The 26,850-nt window shown below is 39.7% G+C and overlaps 2 protein-coding genes across 4 annotated transcripts in view; both read left to right on the forward strand.

Annotated features, from left to right (window-relative positions):
- LOC135085267 (uncharacterized) overlaps positions 1 to 26,850 on the forward strand; it is a 198,835-nt gene that overhangs the window by 98,882 nt on the left and 73,103 nt on the right. Inside the window, exon 12 of one of the 2 annotated variants that reach the window (XR_010260056.1) lies at positions 3,857 to 3,874. The exons of the other annotated variant lie outside the window; for it this stretch is intronic. The gene's annotated coding sequence lies outside the window, so the exon portion shown is untranslated. Of the gene's footprint in view, positions 1 to 3,856; positions 3,875 to 26,850 lie in introns of those variants that run through there. 2 annotated transcript variants of the gene reach the window in all.
- Positions 2,217 to 6,085, forward strand: LOC135085308 (protein vreteno-like). Of its 2 annotated transcripts, none has more exons than XM_063980098.1 (2): positions 2,217 to 2,349; positions 3,914 to 6,085. In XM_063980098.1, exons 1-2 carry the CDS (start codon positions 2,247 to 2,249, stop codon positions 4,072 to 4,074), a joined length of 264 nt encoding a protein of 87 aa, XP_063836168.1. In that variant the 5' UTR covers positions 2,217 to 2,246; the 3' UTR covers positions 4,075 to 6,085. The 2 variants fall into 2 exon arrangements, with proteins under 2 accessions (XP_063836168.1, XP_063836167.1); XM_063980097.1 differs by lacking the exon at positions 2,217 to 2,349 and adding an exon at positions 3,122 to 3,262.

The following is a 26,850-nucleotide window of genomic DNA, read 5'->3' on the forward strand; positions in this document are numbered from 1 at the left end:
CAAAGCGAGAAGTCAGTACGTGCGACGGTGACAAATAGATACGTGAACAGCGTTTCGAAGTACAGCTAGTATCGTAAATCAATGCAGTGACAGCACGCCCCACCCATTTCTCGGAGGGTTTCGGGCTGTTTAAAATTATTGGGCACCTGTGGCGCGCTGCATCCGCCATTTGCAATTTTTCGTTTGACGTTGGACGCGTTTTTGGAATTTGGGCGGCCATTGTTGTTGAGCTTGTTTTGGAAGTTTTTATAGGCGTATAATTTTCGATTCCAATTTATCGCCCGTATTCACAAACGATGCTTGCATAAGTGAAGCAGCAAATCGAACGCCTAGCTCTGTGATTGGTTCATGTGTCACCCTGTGCGTCCATCATCATTTATCCTTATTTACGTTTTGCGTAAAAAAACATGTTTTTATCCTTTCATAAGACATACCTAGTTATAGCTTAGTTTTAGTTAAATAATTTCGTAAATAATCAAATAAATCTTTCACTATTTTTATTGAAAAAAAAAAAAGAATACAGTTTGGCCTATTTGTAATCCTTTATTTCTACAACGACCGGTCTTGCGCTGCCCGCATCCAGGTTCTTCCTGCATCCATTTCTAGATCGTCGGTCCATTGAGTAGGAGAGCCTGCCAACACTACGTTTTCCGTCTTTATTAAGGGACTATTCCCACCGCTGCTACTCTTGTGTAGCCAGGATATACAGCTTGACCGCCAATAACCCAACCAATGAAGGTGAAGTTTGTCCCCGTCTTTACGAAAGGTCATAGCAGACTTATCGACTCGGAAAGGGATCACCTTATCGCCTTTCGGGCGTTGCACGTTGTCAACCGCGAGGCGAGCCGTTTACGTTACGGACGGTGTGGATAACGGCCGGTTCACACATGTCTCCGTTTTACTGTTCCGTTTTATCGTGTACGTTTTTTTTCGTCGATGGCGTATGTAGTTGTATGAGTATTATTCTGTATACAGTAATACATACATCGACGAAAAAACACGTACACGATAAAACGGAACAGTAAAACGGAGACATGTGTGAACCGGCCGTAAGTGTGCGTTACAATATGGAGTTTCATACAATAATACTGACCGGTACGATCCTTTTCCGGGTTGATATGTGTGCTACATCCTTATCACTGCTATGAAGTGCTATGTTTTACTTTTAGCTTGATCCATCGCCGATTTGAATTTTTTTTTCTTTTAGTAACTGGGCACAATTAATTTTTTTTGTACTTTCGGCCAAATTGAACGTGTGCTATGCATGGAGCTTATCTTAGTATCCATTTGATACGTAGGATTTCTTAGGCTGGTTTTAGAGTCGCGCTGACCGCTCCCTGATCGTCGGCGCTGACAGTTTAATATGCATGTAATTGAAGGGAACGTTCCTGAGTGACGCTGATCGCTCGGCGCCGACGCTTCATACATTTCGGCTCTCAGCGCCGACGGTCAGCGTGCGTCAGCGTGATTCTAAAACCAGTCTACGGTCCCCTCTCGTACTAGTGGACCAAGCTAAAAGTGGGCCAAGTCGCTAGAAGACTCACCCAAATGAGCGTAATTATTATTACTAGAAACTCAGCCCAAATCTCCTCTTTCAGAGCCACTATGGTGCCGAGCGGTCCTATTGGAGCAGCTACCAGGTTCGAAGTTAGCGAAGGTGTGCTTCATGGACTACGGCAGCGTGTTAGTCGTGCCGGTGGAGACGCTGCGGAAGATGCTGCCGGAGTTCGCGCGCGTGCCGGCGATGGCCAGCCACCTCGACATTCAAGGTGAGCTCGGTGGCTCAGGGACTTGTTGAAGTATCTCGGAGACCTGTATGGGTAGCTCAGAGACCTCGACATTAAAGGTGAGGTTGAGGTGAGGGACCTGTATAGTTAGTTACTCAGTGACTTGTATAGTTTACTCAGTGACCTGTAAGGTAGCTCAGTAGCCTGTATTGTAGCTCAGTGACCTGTTAACCTGTGTGGCTCAGAGACTTCTAATGCAGTTCAGCTAACTGTTAAGGTGGCTCAGTGACCTGATAGGTAGCTTAGTGACCTGTATGGTATCTCAGGAACGTGTATAGTTGCTCAGGGACCTTTTGAAGTAGCTAAGGGACCTGTATGGCAGCTTAGTGATCTAGAAGTAGCCTGTAAGTTAGTCCAGGGACCTGTATGGTAGCCCATGAACCTTTATATCAGCTCGGCTGGCCCCGAGCGGCCCTATCGGAGCAGCTGCCAGGTTCGAAGTTAGCGAAGGTGTGCTTCATGGACTACGGCAGCGTGTTGGTCGTGCCGGTGGAGACGCTGCGGAAGATGCTGCCGGAGTTCGCGCGCGTGCCGGCGATGGCCAGCCACCTCGACATTCAAGGTGAGCTGTATGGTAGCTCAGAGACCTGTATTGTAGCTAATTGCCCTGTGTAGTTAGTTACTCAGTGACTTGGGTCACTGCTCGGTGACCTGTATGGGTAGCTCGGAGACGTCGACATTAAAGGTGAGCTCGGTGGCCTGTTGGAGTAGCTCAGTTGCCTGTTGGAGTAGCTCAGGGACCCAGCGAGGCACCTTGACATTAAATAAAGGTGAGCTCAGTGGCTCGGTGGCGTGTTGAAGTAGCTCAGTGACCCGTTGAAGTAGCTCAGTGACCCGTTGAAGTAGCTCAGTGACCTGTTGAAATAGCCCAGGTACCTGTATGGCTGCTCAGGGACCTGTATGGTAGCTCAGGGACGTGTAGAGTGGCTCAGGGACCTGTATAGTTGCTCAGGGACCTGTAAGGTAGCTCATTGTCCTGTGTAGTTGCTCAGTGCCCTAGGTCGTTGCTCATTGGCCTGTATGGTAGCTCAGGAACCAGTATAGATACTCAGTGCCCTGTAAGATAACTCATTCCCTGTATAGTTACTCAGGGACCTGTAAGGCAGCTCAGTGCCCTAGTTCGTTGCTCAGTGGCCTGCATGGTAGCTCAGGGACTTGTGTGGTAGCTCAGTGACCCGTTGAAGTAGCTCAGAAACCTATATAGCAGCTTAGTGATCTAGAAGTAGCTTAGTGACCTGTAAGGAAGCTTAGGGACCAGCACGGTAACTCAAGGACCAGTATGGTAGCCCATGAACCTTTATATCATCTCGGCTGGCCCCGAGCGGCCCTATCGGAGCAGCTGCCAGGTTCGAAGTTAGCGAAGGTGTGCTTCATGGACTACGGCAGCGTGTTAGTCGTGCCGGTGGAGACGCTGCGGAAGATGCTGCCGGAGTTCGCGCGCGCGCCGGCGATGGCCAGCCACCTCGACATTACAGGTGAGCTGGATGGCCTTTTGGAGTGGCTCAGGGATCTGTTGAAGTAGCTCAGTGACCTGTTGAAGTAGCTCAGGGACCTGTATGGTAGCTCAGGGACCTAGCGAGCCACCTCGATATTAAAGGTGACCTGTAAGATAGCTCATTCCCTGTATAGTTACTCAGGGACTTGTAAGGCAGCTCAGTGCCCTAGTTCGTTACTCAGTGGCCTGCATGGTAGCTCAGGGACTTGTATGGTAGCTCAGAGACCTGTTAACCTGTGTGGCTCAGGGACTTCTAAGGCAGTTCAGCTAACTGTTAAGGTGGCTCAGTCTCAGCCTCATGGACCTGTATGGTAGCTTAGTGATCTAGAAGTAGCTCAGTGACCATTATGGTAGCTCAGTAACCTATATGGTAGCTCAGTGACCTGTAATCTGTATGGTAGCTGAGAGACCTGATGAGGTAGCTCAGCGACCTGATGAGGTAGCTCAGCGACCTGTTGAAGTAGCTCAGTGACCTGTGGAGATAGCTCATTCTATGTTCAGCCGTGGACGTCCTATGACTGAAATGATGATGATTTAATTTTCAAAATCTTTTTTTTTATACATAACCAGGCAGGTATTTGACCACAATCGCACCTGATCTTTCTTCAACTCGGCCTCTTTTTTTTTTCAGATTTTCCCGAGAAACCAACTTCGGAACAAATAGATTGGGCTATGAAGCACATGAAGATGAAAGAAGGTCGAGGCGAGCTGATTGTCACCAAGTGTGAGATGAAAGAACCTGGTCTGTACACCGTAGAAGCGCCGGGACTGTTAAGCGCCATGGGGGTCTAATTATTGCTTAATAACTCTGTAATTAATCCCGTTTTACCATCAATCCCTAATTCTTAAGTGACCCATGTGAAAACAAAATTCCTGTTACCATAGGGGTCACTTAAAAATTAAGGATTGATGGTGAAAACGGGTATAATTGTTGCAACAACTCGGTATTGAATCGCCAATTTTTTGTAGGTAAGAGCTCTTTCAGATGAGACGTTTTGAGAGCGACGTTTGTCCGCACACTGAAAATTATATTACAACTGCGTTGGAATAAAAACAGTTACCAACAGAGTGTGCGGCCTCGCAAACGCACTACAAACGTCCGTCTCAAAACGTCTAAGTGTAGGCGCACACCGTTGATTTTTCGTCGGCCGATAGTTTAGTCGGGCAGTTGATCAGTATGGGCATGTATGGGAGTGCGCACACTACGCCGATTCGATTTGGCCGATTCTTCATACAAATTAAAATCGGGCACAACTATCGTCCAACTAAAAATCAACGGTGTGCGCCTACTCTAAGGGCCCTCGCCCACGGCGACTTTTTGTAGCGATGCAGTCGCGCTGCTGTGTTGGCATCACTTCTGTAGTGCGTTGCAAATGCGTCTAACGCGCTTTAGTAGCGATGAAAAAGTTGCCGTGGGCGAGGGCTCTAATTTGAAAGAGCTCTTAGGGTTATAACACACATGAGCGGGCTGGCATCGATCGGCAAACGGGGTAATAAGTTCTTTAATAAATAAATAAATATTTTTGGACAATTTCACACAGCGGCATCTAGTCCCAAAGTAAGCGACTAATATGCTCGTGTTATGGGTGCTAGCAATATTTTTTTTCTTTCTATCTTTTCAAATTTTCTTTATTTGTTTAGACTATTAAATAGTGCTTACAAATCGTAAAAATAAAAATAAAATTACTTAAAGGTAATGCAATGTCTCTGGACATTCAGCATTAAGTATATTATTAGTTGTTTTTTTTGTGGTCCTGGTCCAGTGACAAAATAAAGGACAGATTCAGGTAATATGTCCTTGTCTTGAATTTTTGCTGTTTTTGACGTTTCGGCGTTTTTCTTTTGAGTCTTGAGATTATAACTCTCGGTTTTTCATTATTTTTTTCCTTGACTATCATGGTGCAACCTCTCTGGATACGTTCCAGAGTGAGTCAGATAAAATTCTGAGAGTTTTGGTGAAATCTACGATATTTCTAGGTTTTATTTTAACTAAAGTTGAAAGATAAATAATTTTATTCATAAATAAAAGCGTGTCCGTGAGCCGAAGAGTATTTCTTCGCTGGATAGTAATGCTTGGTCAGCGTTTATATATTCCGAATTTTTCGCTAATGTATTTTTTTCGGGTCGGCTTTGCTTATAAGAGTGTGCTTGCTCTGAGCACAGCTTCTCAAAATAGGACTCGAGTTTGAAAATAACCACACCCTACACAGCACTGGCCCATTTATTGACCCGAAGCAGTGGTAGGGTTATTAATGGTGCTTTTTAAAAGCAAACCTCCAAAAATTTAATTAGTTTTTTACGAGTTTCTCATTTCTTTCAATTTATTTTCGATACCCTCACGACGTCCTTACGAGTGGGACGCCGCGATGGGTCACGGGAAGCCCTGGCCTAACCGACAATGTCGGCCCGCTTATGTGTGTAACAACCTTTAAAGAACGAACTTCAAATCTCGATACATACATATTTTAGCGTAGATTAAGGTTTTCGATTGGTTGAATTTCAATAATTAGACCAATCAAAAGGCAGAATCTATCTGACTGGCTGAAATTGAATCTAGATTTTAAGCTTTGATTATCGGTACTATATCCGCCAGTTACCGATTTTCTAGCATCAAGAAGTTACGCGTTGCCGATTCGATACTGAGTTGATGAGTGTCAAAATGCCATACCACCAGATAGCATATTATGAACTTGCCTTTTTTCTATTACATCATAACGTTCCAAACGCTTCAAAACTAAAAACATAAACTTCTTTATTTTCAATGGTAACACTAGCATTAGTTTATTTTAGTGGCAACATTTCCATTTAATCTAAATGGAAATGTTGCCACTAAAACAAACTAGCTAGCGCTAAAAAACGTTATATTGCATTTAATTAACAGAAATATTTTGTTAAAACTTATTTTTCATGGTAACACAAGTTTATTTTACTGGCAACACCGTTCCGTTTTGATTGCTAGCGCTAAAAATCTTAAAATTGCATTTTAGTAACAAAATATTTTGTTAATTTCTTATATTTGGTGGCTTAGTTCATGATATAGCTATCGGGTCATCCAAAATTTTATTGTACATTCTCATTTTGTTATTTAGGTTATTTCGACAATAGTTATAGATCGTTTCATCCACGAAGACGCGCCCAACCAATTTTTGGGGAGTTTGATTCGAGCAATCCGAGCGGCATTATTGTAGCGTGCGTGTGCACTCATGGATCAATTAGCGTGTACCGATAACACTCAAACATTAGCGGAAGAATGGTGGGGCGCGTCTTCGTGGATGAAACGATCTATACTGCTATGTCCCTACTTATAGTTACTTGTTGATTACTTTACTTTGTACAGTTCAGTCTATTATAAGTTGACGAAGCCTAAGGTTTAAGTACAACATTGTTTCTTTAATTAATATGTACAGTCCGCGTCAAATAGTTCGTAACACCCAAAGTGGGCAAACAGTTGACAACAAATAGGCTAGATGACAAAATTTCAATTATTTGTCCGTCAGACAGATAATTAGAAAATATTACTCATTTTTTTTAATTTTCTTTCATAATTAAATAATAACAGTGCTATAGTCTGGTCCGTGAGCACGTAGAATTTTGTCCAATGACCCCTAGCTACCCATCCTTATCGCTCGCGCGTAATTATATTGCTGTCGCGACTGTGCGACTGGCACCCGCAGTTAGTGTGCGAGCACGATAGCAACATTATTACGCGCGAGCGATAAGGATGGGTAGCTTGGGGTCATTGGACAAAATTCTACGTGCTCACGGACCGGGCTTTACATCGAGTTGAAATGGCGCGTTACGTCACGCTTGAGTAGATTTTTTACTCAAAAGTGACGTCACGTGGCATTTCAACTCAATATAATACTGTAATTATTCGATTATGAAAAAAATATGTCTCTAAATTTTTTTTACTATCCGTCTGACGGACTAAATAGAATTTCAATTTCATTTCCCAGTCATCATCCCTATTGTAACAAAGACGTGTTGCGACTCGATTGGCTACTTTGGGTGTCGCGAACTATATGACACAGACTGTACGTGTATCTCTGATTATTTTGTGTTAGTATACATATTATAACGTTATGGATGTGTAGCATTTCAATATTCAAATAATCGATATAGATATAGGTTTAAAAACTTATAAGTAGTTTTTCAAATACATCTCAATGTTAGACTGTGAGCTTAGATTTTTTTTGCGTCCCACCTATGCAGTGTTTATGTACTGTGCGTATGAGATTGTAGTCATTTTACACCCGTATTCACAAACGATGCTTGCTTAAGTGAAGCAACAAACCGAACGTACAGCGCTGAATAGCGCTCTGTGATTGGCTCGTGTGCCTGTGCGTCCACGCGCACTGTGAGACCTCATAGTAATGTTTGTGAATACGGGCGATAAATTCATACAATATTGGTGACTTTGAAGTAAAAATCACATTATAGTTAAATTACAAAAACTCCAGTGTTATGTTTCATTGTAAAAATCATTATAGGTTATTTGTTTTCGTATTAATCTACCCTCAAAATTTGATTTGAATCTATTTTCAACCGACTTCAAAAAGAAGGAGGTACTCAATTTTGTTGGCATTTTTAGTGTTGATGAATACTGTGCGGGCTTCATGATACGGGCCTAACTCTTACTTTTATATTTAAGAGATTAATTTGGATTGCTATTATTACATGTTAAGTATTACAAAAATGACTTTAGTTTTTAAGCATTGTTCTTACGTCATGATCTATGATTTTGACACATCTTGGATTATATTACCGCCATAACGCATGAGGGTACATCGAATATTCTGTAAAATCAAGAAAACTAATAAAAATATTTTAAACTTGTATGTGTGTTTCACAGAGGTCACGATAGTGTACACACATGTACTTTTTTAACATTCATAATGATCTTAGAAAACAATAGAGTGATTTTTCAACAACTTCAGTTGTGCCCTTTTTCGTTTAGGCGAAGAAAAAATTCAAACAAAAATGTAAAGAGTGATTTTTACAAAAACTGCATTTGTGGCCTTTTTCGTTAAGGCAGCAGTTATTCGACAATATACATACTCATTTTTTGTTGATTAATCTTTTCGTTTAAATAAATATCATTTATTCTTGATTTCTTTTTTGTTTTATTTATTTTTTCTCTCTTTTTAATAAGTTTTTGGGAACATTTAACTGTCCATAAGTACAACAACTCAGGCATGCCAACGTATTAGTATTATTAATTAATTACATTTCAGTTCTATTAATTTCCGTTATTATTTTCTTTTTGACGAAATATTTATTAGGCAACAGTTTAAGAAAGTTATTAATACTTTTAACCCTGTCAAGGGTATAATTTATTAATTGTTATATTTTCACTTTAAAATGTACCAATTTGTGTGACATCGGCTACCCTACAACTGGAGGACGAGGTAAGTTTAGTTTTACTAAAATTATTACAGTTGCTTTTAATTGTAGAAATATTGAATTAATGTGTTTTTAGATTTATAGCAAAGATAAGTCGATTTTAATATCTGCGACGTCATTAAACATGTTACGGTTTTCTATTTTTTATTAAAATAGCAGTTGGGTCTTGTTTCTAAACGTGCCATCTTTTTATTGCAATATGATCTCTTCTTACTTATTCGTTAGGAAACTGTATACAAGTAACCATAACATTATTTTAATAATAAGCCTCAATCTATTGGTTTGGAATAAAAAATGTCGTTTACGTATCGAATATAAAAAATCTCCAAAATATAAAAAAAAATATAAAAAATCAAAAAGTAAAAAAAATGCACACCGTGTATGTGCTTAAGCCCGTATTCACAAACGATGCTTGCTTAAGTGAAGCAGCAAATCGGACGCACAGCGTGGAATAGAGCTGCGATTGGTTCGTGTGTCACCCTGTGGGTCCACGCGCACTGTGAGAGCTCATAGTAATGTGTGTGAATACGGGCATTAGCCGCGTGGTTCCGGCAGAGTAGAATAGAACCACCCCCACTCTTCCCGTGGATGTCGTAAGAGGCGACTAAGGGACAAGGAACATCAGGCCTCCCCCCACAACCAATGGGGAGTGAAGACCAAATCCTCCATTTGACTCTGGAAATATGATATAGTCGTGTTCCAGTGGAGAAAGCCCTGATGATGACATGACATCGTTTGAAACATGACCTTTTTGTGTCAAAAATAACTATCAAGTGTCAGAAAAGACTGGTCAAAGATGACCTACACCCCCTACACTGAACTGTCCCACCAAACTCATTGACAGAGGGGCACCACCATCGTTCAACAGTTTCAAAAATCGGAACCAGCGATCCGGTATTGACAGTGCGTCTATACCTGTGTCATTTATAAGGTCAGACATAAATACAGGAGTCGGACCATCTTTTATATCCTGGAAATGTATTTCATTCTGATGTCATGTCTATGCTGGATCAAAAAAAAAACACAGCCAGCATATGCCCGCATCAAAATATCTTATTGAGGTTACCATCTAACCAGGCGTTTAGAGATAACGGCTGACCAGCTTTTGGTTCTAATTTAACTAAAATAAAGCTACTAAGTACTTACCAAAAATCACTAAACGGTCCAGCGGTTCTCTAGTGACACTAATACGCTAGCATTGTTTTTTCCGTGGGAGAGCCACGCTTCGGCATGAATGGGTCGGCTCGACCGGAGTGATACCACGGCCTCACAGAAAACCGGCGTGAAGCAACGCTTGCGCTGTTTCGCTGAAGAGTGAGGGTACCGGAGGCCCAATCGGAGAGGTTGGTAGCGCACTTGTGACTTCACTGACGTTGCCACCTATCACATAAAAAAAATTGTAGGTATACCTTGGTAACTAGGACCAAGCTTTTGGTATTTCAACTATTCAAACGCTTTAGGCAAGTAATGTTCGGTCTGGCTAGCTAGCACCATCTTGGCCAAGTAAGAGAACTAGTACCTGTGTGTTTCATTCCGGGTACCTTAGGCCTGATCATCACTTTCCATCAGGACAGATACAGTTCAAGAGCTTATGGATAAAAAGAAGTGTTTAAAAACCTATAAGACCTATAGTTCTTCAAGTTAGGACAGAAAACATCTAAGATCCGACCTACCAGTCCCCATTGGGAGGTGACGGGATCAACCGGGGCCAATCCCGTCTGCGGAGCGCTGTGGAGAGTCGTTCTCACGCTCTGCCACCTCCCAGGCTCGTAGTATCTACGTGTGACGGGCTAGCGCATCGACTTGGAAATTTTTCCGCATAGTGTATAATATATGTACCTACTTACTTGCGCCATATCATCATCATCATCATCTCAGCCATAGGACGTCCACTGCTGGACATCGGCCTCCTCAATGCTTTCCATGCTGCCCGGTTGGTAGGCCGCGTACCGGAAAACGCAGCGTAGAATGTCCACACAAGGTGGACCGACGACATCATAAGTATTTGACCACACCTAAGTTAGAAGAACTTGAACTCGTTCGAAATTGGTAAATAATTTGCCTTCCACGTTATTAAAATCCCATGGGAGTAAATAGAAAAACCTGTTGTAAAACTCATTTTGCCAAAATTCTTCTGTGGTGTGATGTAAATAAAGAGCATCTTCGTTTTGGGAAAGGGCCATTTTGGGAGTTAACGTTTTGGCACAATTTGGGAAGTGGACTATTTGGGACAGTGTTCATTATGGGAAGGTCATTTGGACCAGAAGGACTCATTTATATCTTTTGGGAAAGACATTATTAATAATGTAATTAAGTCAAATTGATCGTGGTATGGTCAGACGCTCGCTCTGAGCATATTTTCGTCCAAATTGTGGACTAAGTAGATGGGCATTCTTGCGTTTGGCCACAAAACCGATTTCCCTTGACTTTTGCTTAGAATTGCGGACTTTAATTCAATCTCTGCTTCTTATGAGCTTGATAAATTGCCTTAGCTAAGTAAGTAGATCATGATCCACATTATGAGTAATTTATTAAATATGAAAACCTGCCATATTGTTATCAAATGGCATATGCAAATTTTGCAAATGGCAATGGCAATATTGCAAATGGCAATAGTAACAATGGCACTTCTAAATGCCCTAACAACAGCCTAGGTAGGTTCTTTATTGGATGTTACAGATCCTGGTTTGCGTGGCTTAGGAATGTAGTTATTGGGCATAAATGCTGACTTTGAGCGATACGCTATAACATATCGGTTAGCTAAGCATACTTCTAAGATTGTATTCATTTGTGTCCCTGCTCGAGACAAAGTGGGAACCACGTTTTGGTACAGTGTTTTCGGATACTTTCTAGTGTAGTCATTTGTTCGCTCGAAGCTCATTTTACCCTCATTTTACCCTCAGGAGCGTCACAGTTAAGTCCTAAGAAGCATCTAATGTCATGATGACCTTAATCTTTATGGAAAATGTTGCTGGCGTATATATTGGACGGTCTGTTCAGTGTAACACGACGCTATAATGCTCGCTTTGAGCTCTTATACCCATTCTGTGAATGGGTGAGCTAAGCATTCTTGCATTTGATACTAAAGTATCACTCATTTAATTAATGAAGTGACATCATAACATAATTCAAAAGTTAAAACCTAATAAAAGGAATTATAAAAAACTGGTTAGCGGTTTACATTAATTAGTCCCGATCAAATTAGGTAGATAAATAACGCTACCAGTAATGGTGGTTATATTTGTAATTTTTCTTAGGAGAAGAGTGATTCATTAATGATGCCTTCTAGTTCATTCAAATAAGTACTAGTGGGTTGTTTAATTCTGGGGTTCCCTGTGTGGTTGTCTGCCTTCAGTTTCTGGTGTAGCCATTTGCTCGCTCTGAGCTCATTTTACCCTCATGTTGAGGAGAGCTGAGCATTTTTGCATTTGGCCACTGATTCTGTAGGTAAGTTTGCCTTTGCACACCTAAAAAGGCAGCTCCAAATTTTTCAAATCCAAATTCTAGAAATTTCTTAAAAGGTGTGTGAGTTCTCATGTTAATCTGTTTATTGATTGACAGTCTTCCTCACAATAAAAACCTGGTCCACATTATGAAAATAACGCGTTGAACTTCTGTAAATTGTATTTAGATACAATTAATGGAGATTCTATTTTCGTTCGACCATTTGCTCGCTAGGATCGTACTTCCGAATATTATGTTTTCGGTATGTATGGAGTGTTCTGATAATATAAATCTTTTTTCTTCTGTGGGTTTTCTGGATATTCTGAGCTCATTATTCCTGCTGCAGGAGAGCTGAGCATTTTGGCATTTGGCTGCTCATTCTTAGTGAGCTTTGCTTACATTCGTTCACTAATACATTGCATGGAAACTGAGTTGTTTCAAATTCATCTGAACTGCGTTTGCCGTTGGCTGCAGTCTTTGGAAACGTGGTTCTGGGATGCCTCCAGTTTGAAGTGTTGATACGCTATATGCTCGCTCTGAGCTCACTTATTCTTCTTCTAGAAGAGAGCTGAGCATTTCCGCATGAAGCTGTTGATACACGTTTGTTTAGGTGCTTATTAAGCGCTCCAAATGATCTAGAGTTGGAAAATGCTTTTATAAACGAATCAGCATTGACTGAAAGCGGTGCTGTTCAAAGACTGTATAAGTGAACTGTGCGCTACATTTTGCTGCAGGAGAGGCACAGTTGATTCCTAAGAAGCATCTAATGTCATGATGACCTTAATCTTTATGGGAAATGTTGCTGGCGTATATTTTGGACGGTCTGTTCAGTGTAACACGACGGCATAATGCTCGCTTTGAGCTCATTCTGACCCATTCTGTATATGAGTGAGCTAAGCATTCTTACATTTGGTCGCAAAAGTGTCACTGGCGAAATGACATCAAAGTACATAAAATTGAATTTTGAAAGACTGGTTTTAGCCATCGTCCCGTTCAAATTATGAAGATGAGATTTTTAAATCTCTCCTTACGCAGAATGGTGCCTTTCTCTTGAGTAAATTTCTTTTGGGTGATTGATAGTGGTAATGGTAAGTTAATGTGGTTTGATCTCTGTACCTACAGCGTATTTCTGCATTTTCTTCATTCTCTGCATTCTCGGAATTCTAGATGAGATTTTAAAATATCTCATAATGAGATCTCCTCATACATTTGTTTTGCGAATAATGTGTTGATTTTTTGGCTAATGGTAATGGTCCCTGTTCAGTGCACACATACTTTTGGTTTGTGGTGGTATTCAAATAAGCCGCACGTTTTGTTCAGTGTGCCACTGAGACGCCATAATGCTCGCTTTGAGTTCATTTCTACCCATTCTGTGAATGGGTGAGCTAAGCATTCTTGCATTTGGTCGCCAAAGTGTCACTTTTACTTGGCGTGCGCGTGCTCTTGTGATGCGGCCATATGCTCGCTCTGAGCTCACTTATTCCTGCTGCAGGAGAGCTGAGCATTTTTGCATTTGGCTGCTCATTCTTAGTGAGCTTTGCTTACATTCGTTCACTAATTCATTGCACAGAAACCAAGTTGTTTCAAATTCATCTTCAATTGCGTTTGCCGTTGGCTGCAGTCTTTGGAAACATCGTTTGCGGATGTCTTCAGTTTGAAGTGTTGATACGCTATATGCTCGCTCTGAGCTCACTTATTCTTCTTCTAGAAGAGAGCTGAGCATTTCCGCATGTAGCTGATGATACACGTTTGTTTAGGTGCTTATTAAGCGCTCCAAATGATCAAGAGTTGAAAAATGCTTTTATAAACGTATCAGCATTGACTGAAAGTGGTTTTGTCAGTCGTTGCCACGTTTTTGAGGTTCAATGTTGTTTTTATAACTGTGGCTATTCCATACTAGCGGCCCGCCCTGGCTTCGGACGGGTAGATATACAAAAATATGCCTTTATCAGAAAAATATTCTAATATTCAATACAAAAATACAAATCTTTCTTGTTTATAAAATCAGAAAAGATTGCCTAATTCTTTCCCTTCGTGCGTCAAACAAGAACTGGAAAATGGCGTGCAATTATTTCTATGTTGTGATGCTGATGTACTGGTTTGTTAGTAAAAGCCTCAATCGAAGTACTATAGGTACTTGCGAAAAGTTCTTTTAATTGTAGCTTAATATAGCTAAGTGTTCTGTCGACTGTAAAAGGCAATTTCTCGCCGAAGTGGTTCAGTAGGCATTCTTGTGTTTGCTGAAGTACCTACTTGGCTAAAAAGCATTTAATATAGCACCAGTAAGTGCTTCGATCATGCTTGTAGAGAGAGTAAGGACGGAGATAAGTTCGTTTACATATTTGTCAAGCTCTTCATTGCTTAATCAATACCATCATCATGAAGCGGTGCTGTGCAAAGACTGTGCAAGTGAACTGAGCATTACATTTTGCTGCAGGAGCGTCACAGTTAAGTCCTAAGAAGCATCTATTGTCATGATGACCTTAATCTTTATGGGAAATGTTGCTGGCGTATATTTTGGACGGTCTGTTCAGTGTAACACGACGCCATAATGCTCGCTTTGAGCTCATTCTGACCCATTCTGCGAATACCGTGAGCTAAGCATTGTTGCATTTGGTCGCTAAAGTGTCACTTTTGCTTAATTCATTGAAGGAATGACAAGTAATATTTTACTAAATTTTATAAAATCGAATTTTTATGAACAGGTTTTTTCCATTTGTCCCGTTCAAATTATGAAGATGAGAATATATTTAAAAATAATTTATAAAAAAATATTTTAAGGAAATTTACGAGAGAAACGCGCCATTCAGGGAAAGCACTCCTTTCCTAAGAAGCATCTTGCCTTTGCTTACATTCGTTCACTAATACATTGCATGGAAACTGAGTTGTTTCAAATTCATCTGAACTGCGTTTGCCGTTGGCTGCAGTCTTTGGAAACGTGGTTCTGGGATGCCTCCAGTTTGAAGTGTTGATACGCTATATGCTCGCTCTGAGCTCACTTATTCTTCTTCTAGAAGAGAGCTGAGCATTTCCGCATGTAGCTGTTGATACACGTTTGTTTAGGCGCTCCAAATGATCTAGAGTTGGAAAATGCTTTTATAAACGTATCAGCATTGACTGAAAGCGGTGCTGTTCAAAGACTGTATAAGTGAACTGTGCGCTACATTTTGCTGCAGGAGAGGCACAGTTAATTCCTAAGAAGCATCTAATGTTATGATGACCTTAATCTTTATGGGAAATGTTGCTGGCGTATATTTTGGACGGTCTGTTCAGTGTAACACGACGCCATAATGCTCGCTTTGAGCTCATTCTGACCCATTCTGTATATGAGTGAGCTAAGCATTCTTACATTTGGTCGCAAAAGTGTCACTGGCGAAATGACATCAAAGTACATAAAATTGAATTTTGAAAGACTGGTTTTAGCCATCGTCCCGTTCAAATTATGAAGATGAGATTTTTAAATCTCTCCTTACGCAGAATGGTGCCTTTCTCTTGAGTAAATTTCTTTTGGGTGATTGATAGTGGTAATGGTAAGTTAATGTGGTTTGATCTCTGTACCTACAGCGTATTTCTGCATTTTCTTCATTCTCTGCATTCTCGGAATTCTAGATGAGATTTTAAAATATCTCATAATGAGATCTCCTCATACATTTGTTTTGCGAATAATGTGTTGATTTTTTGGCTAATGGTAATGGTCCCTGTTCAGTGCACACATACTTTTGGTTTGTGGTGGTATTCAAATAAGCCGTACGTTTTGTTCAGTGTGCCACTGAGACGCCATAATGCTCGCTTTGAGTTCATTTCTACCCATTCTGTGAATGGGTGAGCTAAGCATTCTTGTGTTTGGTCGCCAAAGTGTCACTTTTACTTGGCGTGCGCGTGCTCTTGTGATGCGGCCATATGCTCGCTCTGAGCTCACTTATTCCTGCTGCAGGAGAGCTGAGCATTTTTGCATTTGGCTGCTCATTCTTAGTGAGCTTTGCTTACATTTGTTCACTAATTCATTGCACAGAAACCAAGTTGTTTCAAATTCATCTTCAATTGCGTTTGCCGTTAGCTGCAGTCTTTGGAAACATCGTTTGCGGATGTCTTCAGTTTGAAGTGTTGATACGCTATATGCTCGCTCTGAGCTCACTTATTCTTCTTCTAGAAGAGAGCTGAGCATTTCCGCATGTAGCTGATGATACACGTTTGTTTAGGTGCTTATTAAGCGCTCCAAATGATCAAGAGTTGAAAAATGCTTTTATAAACGTATCAGCATTGACTGAAAGTGGTTTTGTCAGTCGTTGCCACGTTTTTGAGGTTCAATGTTGTTTTTATAACTGTGGCTATTCCATACTAGCGGCCCGCCCTGGCTTCGGACGGGTAGATATACAAAAATATGCCTTTATCAGAAAAATATTCTAATATTCAATACAAAAATACAAATCTTTCTTGTTTATAAAATCAGAAAAGATTGCCTAATTCTTTCCCTTCGTGCGTCAAACAAGAACTGGAAAATGGCGTGCAATTATTTCTATGTTGTGATGATGATGTACTGGTTTGTTAGTAAAAGCCTCAATCGAAGTACTATAGGTACTTGCGAAAAGTTCTTTTAATTGTAGCTTAATATAGCTAAGTGTTCTGTCGACTGTAAAAGGCAATTTCTCGCCGAAGTGGTTCAGTAGGCATTCTTGTGTTTGCTGAAGTACTTGGCTAAAAAGCATTTAATATAGCACCAGTAAGTGCTTCGATCATGCTTGTAGAGAGAGTAAGGACGGAGATAAGTTCGTTTACATATTTGTCAAGCTCTTCATTGCTTAATCAATACCATCATCATGAAGCGGTGCTGTTCAAAGACTGTGCAAGTGAACTGAGCATTACATTTTGCTGCAGGAGCGCCACAGTTAAGTCCTAAGAAGCATCTAATGTCATGATGACCTTAATCTTTATGGGAAATGTTGCTGGCGTATATATTGGACGGTCTGTTCAGTGTAACACGACGTCATAATGCTCGCTTTGAGCTCATTCCGACCCATTCTGTGAATGGGTGAGCTCATCATTCTTGCATTTTGTGCTAAAGTTTCACTCATTTAATTAATGAAATGACATCAAAATATTTTACAATACCATAAAATCGAATTATGAAAAACTGGTTAGCGGTAACTAGTTAATGGTTTACATTAATTAGTCCCGAAGAAATAAGGTAGATGAATAACGGTGTCAATAATGTTGGTTATATTTGTTATTTTTCCCAGGAGAAGAGTGATTCATTAATGATGCCTTCTAGTTCATTCAAATAAATACTAGTGGGTTTAATTCTGGGGTTCCCTGTGTGGTTGTCTGCCTTCAGTTTCTGGTGTCGCCATTTGCTCACTCTGAGCTCATTTTACCCTCATGTCGAGGAGAGCTGAGCATTTTTGCATTTGGCCGCTGATTCTGTAGGTAAGTTTGCCTTTGCACACCTAAAAAGGCAGCTCCAAATTTTTTAAATCCAAATTCTAGAAATTTCTTAAAAGGTGTGTAAGGTAGTTAAGTTCTCATGTTAATCTGTTTATTGATTGACAGTCTTCCTCACAATAAAAACCTGGTCCACATTATGAAAATGTCGTATGGAGTGTTCTGATAATATAAATCTTTAATCTTCTGTGGGTTTTTTGGATTTAGCTGGATCGCTATTAGTAACGTACTTATGTACTACGTGATGATCAGGGACTACCTGCAGAGCTCTTAGTGCTTTGGTGCGACAGGTTAGACTTCGAGTTCGTCATTTTGTGTGGTAAATTTCCTACCAATAATAAAATATAATAATACTAATTGACATACTCCATTTAAATTTTTGTGTTAGCGGTGACTTGCTCTTGTGATGCGGCCATATGCTCGCTCTGAGCTCATTTATTCCTGCTGCAGGAGAGCTGAGCATTTCTGCATTTGGCTGCTCATTCTTAGTGAGCTTTGCTTACATTCGTTAACTAATAAATTGCATGGAAACTGAGTTGTTTCAAATTCATCTGAACTGCGTTTGCCGTTGGCTGCCGTCTTTGGAAACGTGGCGGATGCCTCCAGTTTGACGTGTTGATACGCTATATGCTCGCTCTGAGCTCACTTATTCTTCTTCTAGAAGAGAGCTGAGCATTTCCGCATGTAGCTGTTGATACACGTTTGTTTAGGTGCTTATTAAGCGCTCCAAATGATCAAGAGTTGGAAAATGCTTTTATAAACGTATCAGCATTGACTGGAAGTGGTTTTTATCAGTTTGTTGCAACATTTGTCGAGATTCAATGTTGTTGTTATAACTGTGGTTATTCCATACTTAGCGGCGCGCCGTGCCCGGCTTCGCACCGGTAGGTATATTTGAATAGGCCTATATTAATCAGGTTTTTTAAATATTCAATACTAAAATACAAATCTTTATTAGTGCCGATTGCCATATCGCTTTTTGGAATGGCGTCCGTCTGGAAACATTGGCATTATGGATACTTCAGATATTATTTATGATGATGGTGATTATTATGGCGGTATGTATTGCCCCGCGTGCGTGACACCCGCAAGTGTCCTTTTCATACAAGTAATTATTGTTTGCGTGGAATACGCACGCGGAGGGTGAGGGGACGCAGGCCATCCCGCGTGCGTGATGAAATCCACACGATATTAAAAACACCCTAAATACAAAATTTTTAAGAGACTGCCTCGTCTGTTTAGTGTGACATTTGAGACGCCATAATGCTCGCTTTGAGCTCATTTCTACCCATTCTGCGAATGGGTGAGCTAAGCATTCTTGCATTTGGTGCTAAAGTGTCACTCATTTAATTGATGAAATGACATCAAAACATTATACAAAATCTTGTATAACTGGTTAATGGCTTACATTAATTAGTCCCGATCAAATAAGTTAGATGAATAACGGTGTCAATAATGGTGGTTATATTTGTATTTTTTCGCAGGAGAAGAATGATTCATTAATGATGCCTTCTAGTTCATTCAAATAAGTACCTACTAGTGGGTTTAATTCTGTTGTTCCCTGTGTGGTTGTCTGCCTTCAGTTTCTGGTGTAGCCATTTGCTCGCTCTGAGCTCATTTTACCCTCATGTCGAGGAGAGCTGAGTATTTTTGCATTTGGCCGCTGAGGCAAGTAAGTTTGCTCAGCACACACCAAAAAAGGCAGTTCCAAGTTTTTCAAATTCCATAATAAGTATGTTGTGTGAGTTCTCAAGTAAGGCTGTTTATTGATTGACAGTCTTCCTCACCATAAAAACCTGGTCCACATTATGAAAATTTTGAAATATATTTCTTCTTTCTAGTTAACGTTTTGCGCGCTAGCTCTTGTTATAGGTACAGTCAGGGGTTTTGCCTGGGTGAGCCGAGTTAATCTTCCAATCCTGATGGTCACATGCTCGCTCTGAGCTGAATGAGCTGCTCTCTTGCAAGCTCCACAAGCTCTTTGCTTGTTGAAGACAGCTGAGCATTTTTGCATGTGGCTATCCATTCTGTGTGGATTTTCCTTTGTATGTAACTGAAAGGGTTGTTTGAAATGCATCACATCCACTTGCGTGGTTGTTGGTCACTCATCTTAGGGGCTACACATGGTGCTGGTCAGCTGGTGTGCCCTCCATCAGACATTGTGGTGCGGCCATATTACACTCGCTTCGAGCTCGCTCTGTGACTGGCAACCATTATTGTGTTAGCCCTTAACAATTTTTTTTGCTTTTTTTGTAAAAATTCTGACCCATTCTGCGAATGGGTGAGCTAAGCATTCTTGCATTTGGTCGCTAAAGTGTCATTTTTACTTAATTCATTGATGGAATGACATCAATCAAAGTAATATTTTACTAAATTTTATAAAATCGAATTTCTATTAACCGGTTTTTGTGATTTGTCCGATTCAAATTATGAAGATGAATTTATGATAATACCCGCCTAGAACGCGGTATTATAATTACAAATTGTTATATTCGTTTCAAGTTCTTAATTTATTTTTTCTTGAGAGGGATCTTAGATCTTAGTCTTAAATGAGATGACCATCTCTCCATTTTATTATATTATTATATTGTTCTGACGATGGGTGTTCTAAGGTACCATTATGCTCGCTTTGAGCTCACCAGTTTCCATTCTGTGAGTGGGTGAGCTGAGCCTTTTTGTATTTGGCTGCTCCTTCTTAGTGAGCTTTGCTTACATTTGTTCACTAATAAATTGCATGGAAACCGAGTGTTCAAATTCATCTCAATTGCGTTTGCCGTTGACTGAAGTCTTCGGAAACATGGTTCTAGGATGCCTTTAAATTCACAAATTGATAGTGTACAGCTATACAGGGTGACAGGTAAAGCGATACATTCCTTGAAAGGGGTTAAAGTAGAGCTTATTTGCAGTCATTTAAGTCATATGACACCATGTCCGAAACTTGTTCATTTCCAAGTTATTCGAGATTTAAGTATTTTTTAAAAAATCTCCAGTTTTTATGTTAAAATGTACCCTTGCAATGAAGAATACGGAATAATGTTAACTTTTTTGTTGTATTCGTTTAGCTAAATAATAAGATTGACATTTTAAATTAAAATTTGCAAGAAAGAATCATCATTACTCAAGTAAAAGCTAAAAAACCATGTATTATTTTGCAAAAAAAATATGTTTTAGGTAATTAAACGAAGAATTTCCAAGAAAAAATGTATGGAATGTTGTGTACAAATTACAGAATTTAGTTCCTTGATTCATTAGCTATTCAAAAAGGTACAGGTGTTTAACAAACACTACATAATTATTTTTTTATTTGAATTTAAACGTCTAGTAAGATACTTTCATAAAAAAATAAATAAATAAAAAAGTCACACTAACAACTGTTCTTGGGTCTCAATGAATGAAAACTTAGTATTTTAATAATAATTGTATCACCTAATTTTATCTAGGTACATTATTTTAAGTCCTGCTCAAACTGTGAGCCCCGTCTTCTAATACAAGCTCGTAGTCTGTTTCTCACTTTTGTTTTTGTGACTCTTGTTGTCAAACTGCTGAATATCTTGAGCTGCCCTCTGAATGCGCTCACGAAGCTTTTGCTCGTTGTTTACGTTATAAATAAAAATCGCAAGGGGTCAGATCCGGACTTCTGGCTGGCCAAGGAATGGGTCCACCGTGCCCAATCCAACGAAGTGGATATTGTTGATCCATCCATTGGCGTACACTGAGCCGAAAGTGTGCTGTGTGTGTGAAAGCTTCGTGAACGCATTCAGAGGGCAGCTCAAGATATTCAGCAAAGTTTGACAACAAGAGTCACAAAAACAGAAGTGAGAAACAGACTACAAGCTTGTATTAGAAGACGGGGCTCACAGTTTGAGCAGGACTTAAAATAATGTACCTAGATAAAATTAGGTGATACAATTATTATTAAAATACTAAGTTTTCATTCATTGAGACCCAAGAACAGTTGTTAGTGTGACTTTTTTATTTATTTATTTTTTTATGAAAGTATCTTACTAGACGTTTAAATTCAAATAAAAAAATAATTATGTATTGTTTGTTAAACACCTGTACCTTTTTGAATAGCTAATGAATCAAGGAACTAAATTCTGTAATTTGTACACAACATTCCATACATTTTTTCTTGGAAATTCTTCGTTTAATTACCTAAAACATATTTTTTTTGCAAAATAATACATGGTTTTTTAGCTTTTACTTGAGTAATGATGATTCTTTCTTGCAAATTTTAATTTAAAATGTCAATCTTATTATTTAGCTATACGAATACAACAAAAAAGTTAACATTATTCCGTATTCTTCATTGCAAGGGTACATTTTAACATAAAAACTGGAGATTTTTAAAAAAATACTTAAATCTCGAATAACTTGGAAATGAACAAGTTTCGGACATGGTGTCATATGACTTAAATGACTGCAAATAAGCTCTACTTTAACCCCTTTCAAGGAATGTATCGCTTTACCTGTCACCCTGTATGGTGTATTAAAATTAAAAAAAAAAATGATTCTAGTTAATATTAAATAAAAATACAAATCTTTTCTCTTTATAATATTGGTACAGATAGCCTACGTGTACGTTATAGATTTGAATTGTTTCGCTAGTATCCTACTTTGGAATAAGTATGCATGCAGGGGTATGTCAGAATTGTTCTGCTAACATGATGAACTCTTTATGTCAGCCGGATTCTTTCACAGGATTGTACGGACAGAGGTAATGTAGCTTGTGATTTTTCTGCACTACCAAATTGACATACTCCTTTTCAATTTTTGTGTTAGCGATGACGTGCTCTTGTGATGCGGCCATATGCTCGCTCTGAGCTCATTTATTCCTGCTGCAGGAGAGCTGAGCATTTCTGCATTTGGCTGCTCATTCTTAGTGAGCTTTGCTTATATTCTTCATTCAATAATTCATTCCACGGAAACTGAGTTGTTTCAAATTCATCAGAACTGCGTTTGTCATTGGCTGCAGTCTTTAGAAACATGGTTCTAGGATGCCTCCAGTTTGAAGTGTTGATACGCTATAATATGCTCGCTCTGAGCTCACTTATTCTTCTTCTAGAAGAGAGCTGAGCATTTCTGCATGTAGCTGTTGATACACGTTTGTTTAAGTGCTTATTAAGCGCTCCAAATGACCAAGAGTTGGTAAATGCTTTTATAAACGTATTCAGCATTGACTAAAAGCGGTGCTGTTCAAAGACTGTGTAAGTGAACTGAGCATTATTTGCTGCAGGAGCGTCACAGTTAAGTCCTAAGAAACATCTAATATGTCATGATGACCTTAATCTTTATGGGAAATGTTGCTGGCGTATATTTTAGACGGTCTGTTCAGTGTAACACGACGCCATAATGCTCGCTTTGAGCTCATTCTGACCCATTCTGTATATGAGTGAGCTAAGCATTCTTACATTTGGTCGCAAAAGTGTCACTGGCGAAATGACATCAAAGTACATAAAATTGAATTTTGAAAGACTGGTTTTAGCCATCGTCCCGTTCAAATTATGAAGATGAGATTTTTAAATCTCTCCTTACGCAGAATGGTGCCTTTCTCTTGAGTAAATTTCTTTTGGGTGATTGATAGTGGTAATGGTAAGTTAATGTGGTTTGATCTCTGTACCTACAGCGTATTTCTGCATTTTCTTCATTCTCTGCATTCTCGGAATTCTAGATGAGATTTTAAAATATCTCATAATGAGATCTCCTCATACATTTGTTTTGCGAATAATGTGTTGATTTTTTGGCTAATGGTAATGGTCCCTGTTCAGTGCACACATACTTTTGGTTTGTGGTGGTATTCAAATAAGCCGCACGTTTTGTTCAGTGTGCCACTGAGACGCCATAATGCTCGCTTTGAGTTCATTTCTACCCATTCTGTGAATGGGTGAGCTAAGCATTCTTGCATTTGGTCGCCAAAGTGTCACTTTTACTTGGCGTGCGCGTGCTCTTGTGATGCGGCCATATGCTCGCTCTGAGCTCACTTATTCCTGCTGCAGGAGAGCTGAGCATTTTTGCATTTGGCTGCTCATTCTTAGTGAGCTTTGCTTACATTCGTTCACTAATTCATTGCACAGAAACCAAGTTGTTTCAAATTCATCTTCAATTGCGTTTGCCGTTGGCTGCAGTCTTTGGAAACATCGTTTGCGGATGTCTTCAGTTTGAAGTGTTGATACGCTATATGCTCGCTCTGAGCTCACTTATTCTTCTTCTAGAAGAGAGCTGAGCATTTCCGCATGTAGCTGATGATACACGTTTGTTTAGGTGCTTATTAAGCGCTCCAAATGATCAAGAGTTGAAAAATGCTTTTATAAACGTAGTTATCAGCATTGACTGAAAGTGGTTTTGTCAGTTGTTGCCACGTTTTTGAGGTTCAATGTTGTTTTTATAACTGTGGCTATTCCATACTAGCGGCCCGCCCTGGCTTCGGACGGGTAGATATACAAAAATATGCCTTTATCAGAAAAATATTCTAATATTCAATACAAAAATACAAATCTTTCTTGTTTATAAAATCAGAAAAGATTGCCTAATTCTTTCCCTTCGTGCGTCAAACAAGAACTGGAAAATGGCGTGCAATTATTTCTATGTTGTGATGCTGATGTACTGGTTTGTTAGTAAAAGCCTCAATCGAAGTACTATAGGTACTTGCGAAAAGTTCTTTTAATTGTAGCTTAATATAGCTAAGTGTTCTGTCGACTGTAAAAGGCAATTTCTCGCCGAAGTGGTTCAGTAGGCATTCTTGTGTTTGCTGAAGTACTTGGCTAAAAAGCATTTAATATAGCACCAGTAAGTGCTTCGATCATGCTTGTAGAGAGAGTAAGGACGGAGATAAGTTCGTTTACATATTTGTCAAGCTCTTCATTGCTTAATCAATACCATCATCATGAAGCGGTGCTGTTCAAAGACTGTGCAAGTGAACTGAGCATTACATTTTGCTGCAGGAGCGTCACAGTTAAGTCCTAAGAAGCATCTAATGTCATGATGACTTTAATCTTTATGGGAAATGTTGCTGGCGTATATTTTGGACGGTCTGTTCAGTGTAACACGACGTCATAATGCTCGCTTTGAGCTCATTCCGACCCATTCTGTGAATGGGTGAGCTCATCATTCTTGCATTTTGTGCTAAAGTTTCACTCATTTAATTAATGAAATGACATCAAAATATTTTACAATACCATAAAATCGAATTATGAAAAACTGGTTAGCGGTAACTGGTTAATGGTTTACATTAATTAGTCCCGAAGAAATAAGGTAGATGAATAACGGTGTCAATAATGTTGGTTATATTTGTAATTTTTCTCAGGAGAAGAGTGATTCATTAATGATGCCTTCTAGTTCATTCAAATAAGTACTAGTGGGTTTAATTCTAGGGTTCCCTGTGTGGTTGTCTGCCTTTAGTTTCTGGTGTAGCCATTTGCTCGCTCTGAGCTCATTCTACCCTCATGTTGAGGAGAGCTGAGCATTTTTGCATTTGGCCGCTGATTCTGTAGGTAAGTTTGCCTTTGCACACCTAAAAAGGCAGCTCCAAATTTTTCAAATCCAAATTCTAGAAATTTCTTAAAAGGTGTGTGAGTGTTAATCTGTTTATTGATTGACAGTCTTCCTCACAATAAAAACCTGGTCCACATTATGAAAATAACGCTTTGAACTTCTGTAAATTGTATTTAGATACAATTAGTGGAGATTCTATTTTGGTTCGACCATTTGCTCGCTAGGATCGTACTTCCGAATATTATGTTTTCGGTATGTATGGAGTGTTCTGATAATATAAATCTTTTTTCTTCTGTGGGTTTTCTGGATATTCTGAGCTCATTATTCCTGCTGCAGGAGAGCTGAGCATTTTGGCATTTGGCTGCTCATTCTTAGTGAGCTTTGCTTACATTCGTTTACTAATTAATTTCACGGAAACTGAGTTGTTTCAAATTAATCTGAGCTGCGTTTGCCGTTGGCTGCAGCCTTTGGAAACGTGGTTCTGGGATGCCTCCAGTTTGAAGTGTTGATACGCTATATGCTCGCTCTGAGCTCACTTATTCTTCTTCTAGAAGAGAGCTGAGCATTTCCGCATGTAGCTGTTGATACACGTTTGTTTAGGTGCTTATTAAGCGCTCCAAATGATCTAGAGTTGGAAAATGCTTTTATAAACGTATCAGCATTGACTGGAAGCAGTGCTGTTCAAAGACTGTATAAGTGAACTGTGCGCTACATTTTGCTGCAGGAGAGGCACAGTTAATTCTTAAGAAGCATCTAATGTCATGATGACCTTAATCTTTATGGGAAATGTTGCTGGCGTATATTTTGGACGGTCTGTTCAGTGTAATACGACGCCATAATGCTCGCTTTGAGCTCATTCTGACCCATTCTGTATATGAGTGAGCTAAGCATTCTTACATTTGGTCGCAAAAGTGTCACTGGCGAAATGACATCAAAGTACATAAAATTGAATTTTGAAAAACTGGTTTTAGCCATCGTCCCGTTCAAATTATGAAGATGAGATTTTTAAAATCTCTCCTTACGCAGAATGGTGCCTTTCTCTCGTGTAAATTTCATTTGGGTGATTGATAGTGGTAATGGTAAGTTAATGTGGTTTGATCTCTGTACCTACAGCGCATTTCTGCATTTTCTTCATTCTCTGCATTCTCGGAATTCTAGATGAGATTTTAAAATATCTCATAATGAGATCTCCTCATACATTATTTTGTTTTGCGAATAATGTGTTGATTTTTTGGCTAATGGTAATGGTCCCTGTTCAGTGCACACATACTATTGGTTTGTGGTGTGGTGGTATTCAAATAAGCCGCACGTTTTGTTCAGTGTGCCACTGAGACGCCATAATGCTCGCTTTGAGTTCATTTCTACCCATTCTGTGAATGGGTGAGCTAAGCATTCTTGCATTTGGTCGCCAAAGTGTCACTTTTACTTGGCGTGCGCGTGCTCTTGTGATGCGGCCATATGCTCGCTCTGAGCTCACTTATTCCTGCTGCAGGAGAGCTGAGCATTTTTGCATTTGGCTGCTCATTCTTAGTGAGCTTTGCTTACATTCGTTCACTAATTCATTGCACAGAAACCAAGTTGTTTCAAATTCATCTTCAATTGCGTTTGCCGTTGGCTGCAGTCTTTGGAAACATCGTTTGCGGATGTCTTCAGTTTGAAGTGTTGATACGCTATATGCTCGCTCTGAGCTCACTTATTCTTCTTCTAGAAGAGAGCTGAGCATTTCCGCATGTAGCTGATGATACACGTTTGTTTAGGTGCTTATTAAGCGCTGCAAATAATCAAGAGTTG

The sequence above is a fragment of the Ostrinia nubilalis genome, chromosome 28, assembly GCF_963855985.1.
Source record: "Ostrinia nubilalis chromosome 28, ilOstNubi1.1, whole genome shotgun sequence".
Classification (NCBI taxonomy): Eukaryota; Metazoa; Arthropoda; class Insecta; order Lepidoptera; family Crambidae; genus Ostrinia; species Ostrinia nubilalis.

What these genes read in the sequence shown, in the direction of transcription:
- LOC135085308 (XM_063980098.1), top strand. Translation starts at nt 2,247, where the DNA reads ATGGACTACGGCAGCGTGTTGGTCGTGCCGGTGGAGACGCTGCGGAAG. An exon ending in CAGCCACCTCGACATTCAAG is followed by an intron (nt 2,350 to 3,913) that starts GTGAGCTGTATG and finishes TTTTTTTTTCAG; the next exon opens with ATTTTCCCGAGAAACCAACT.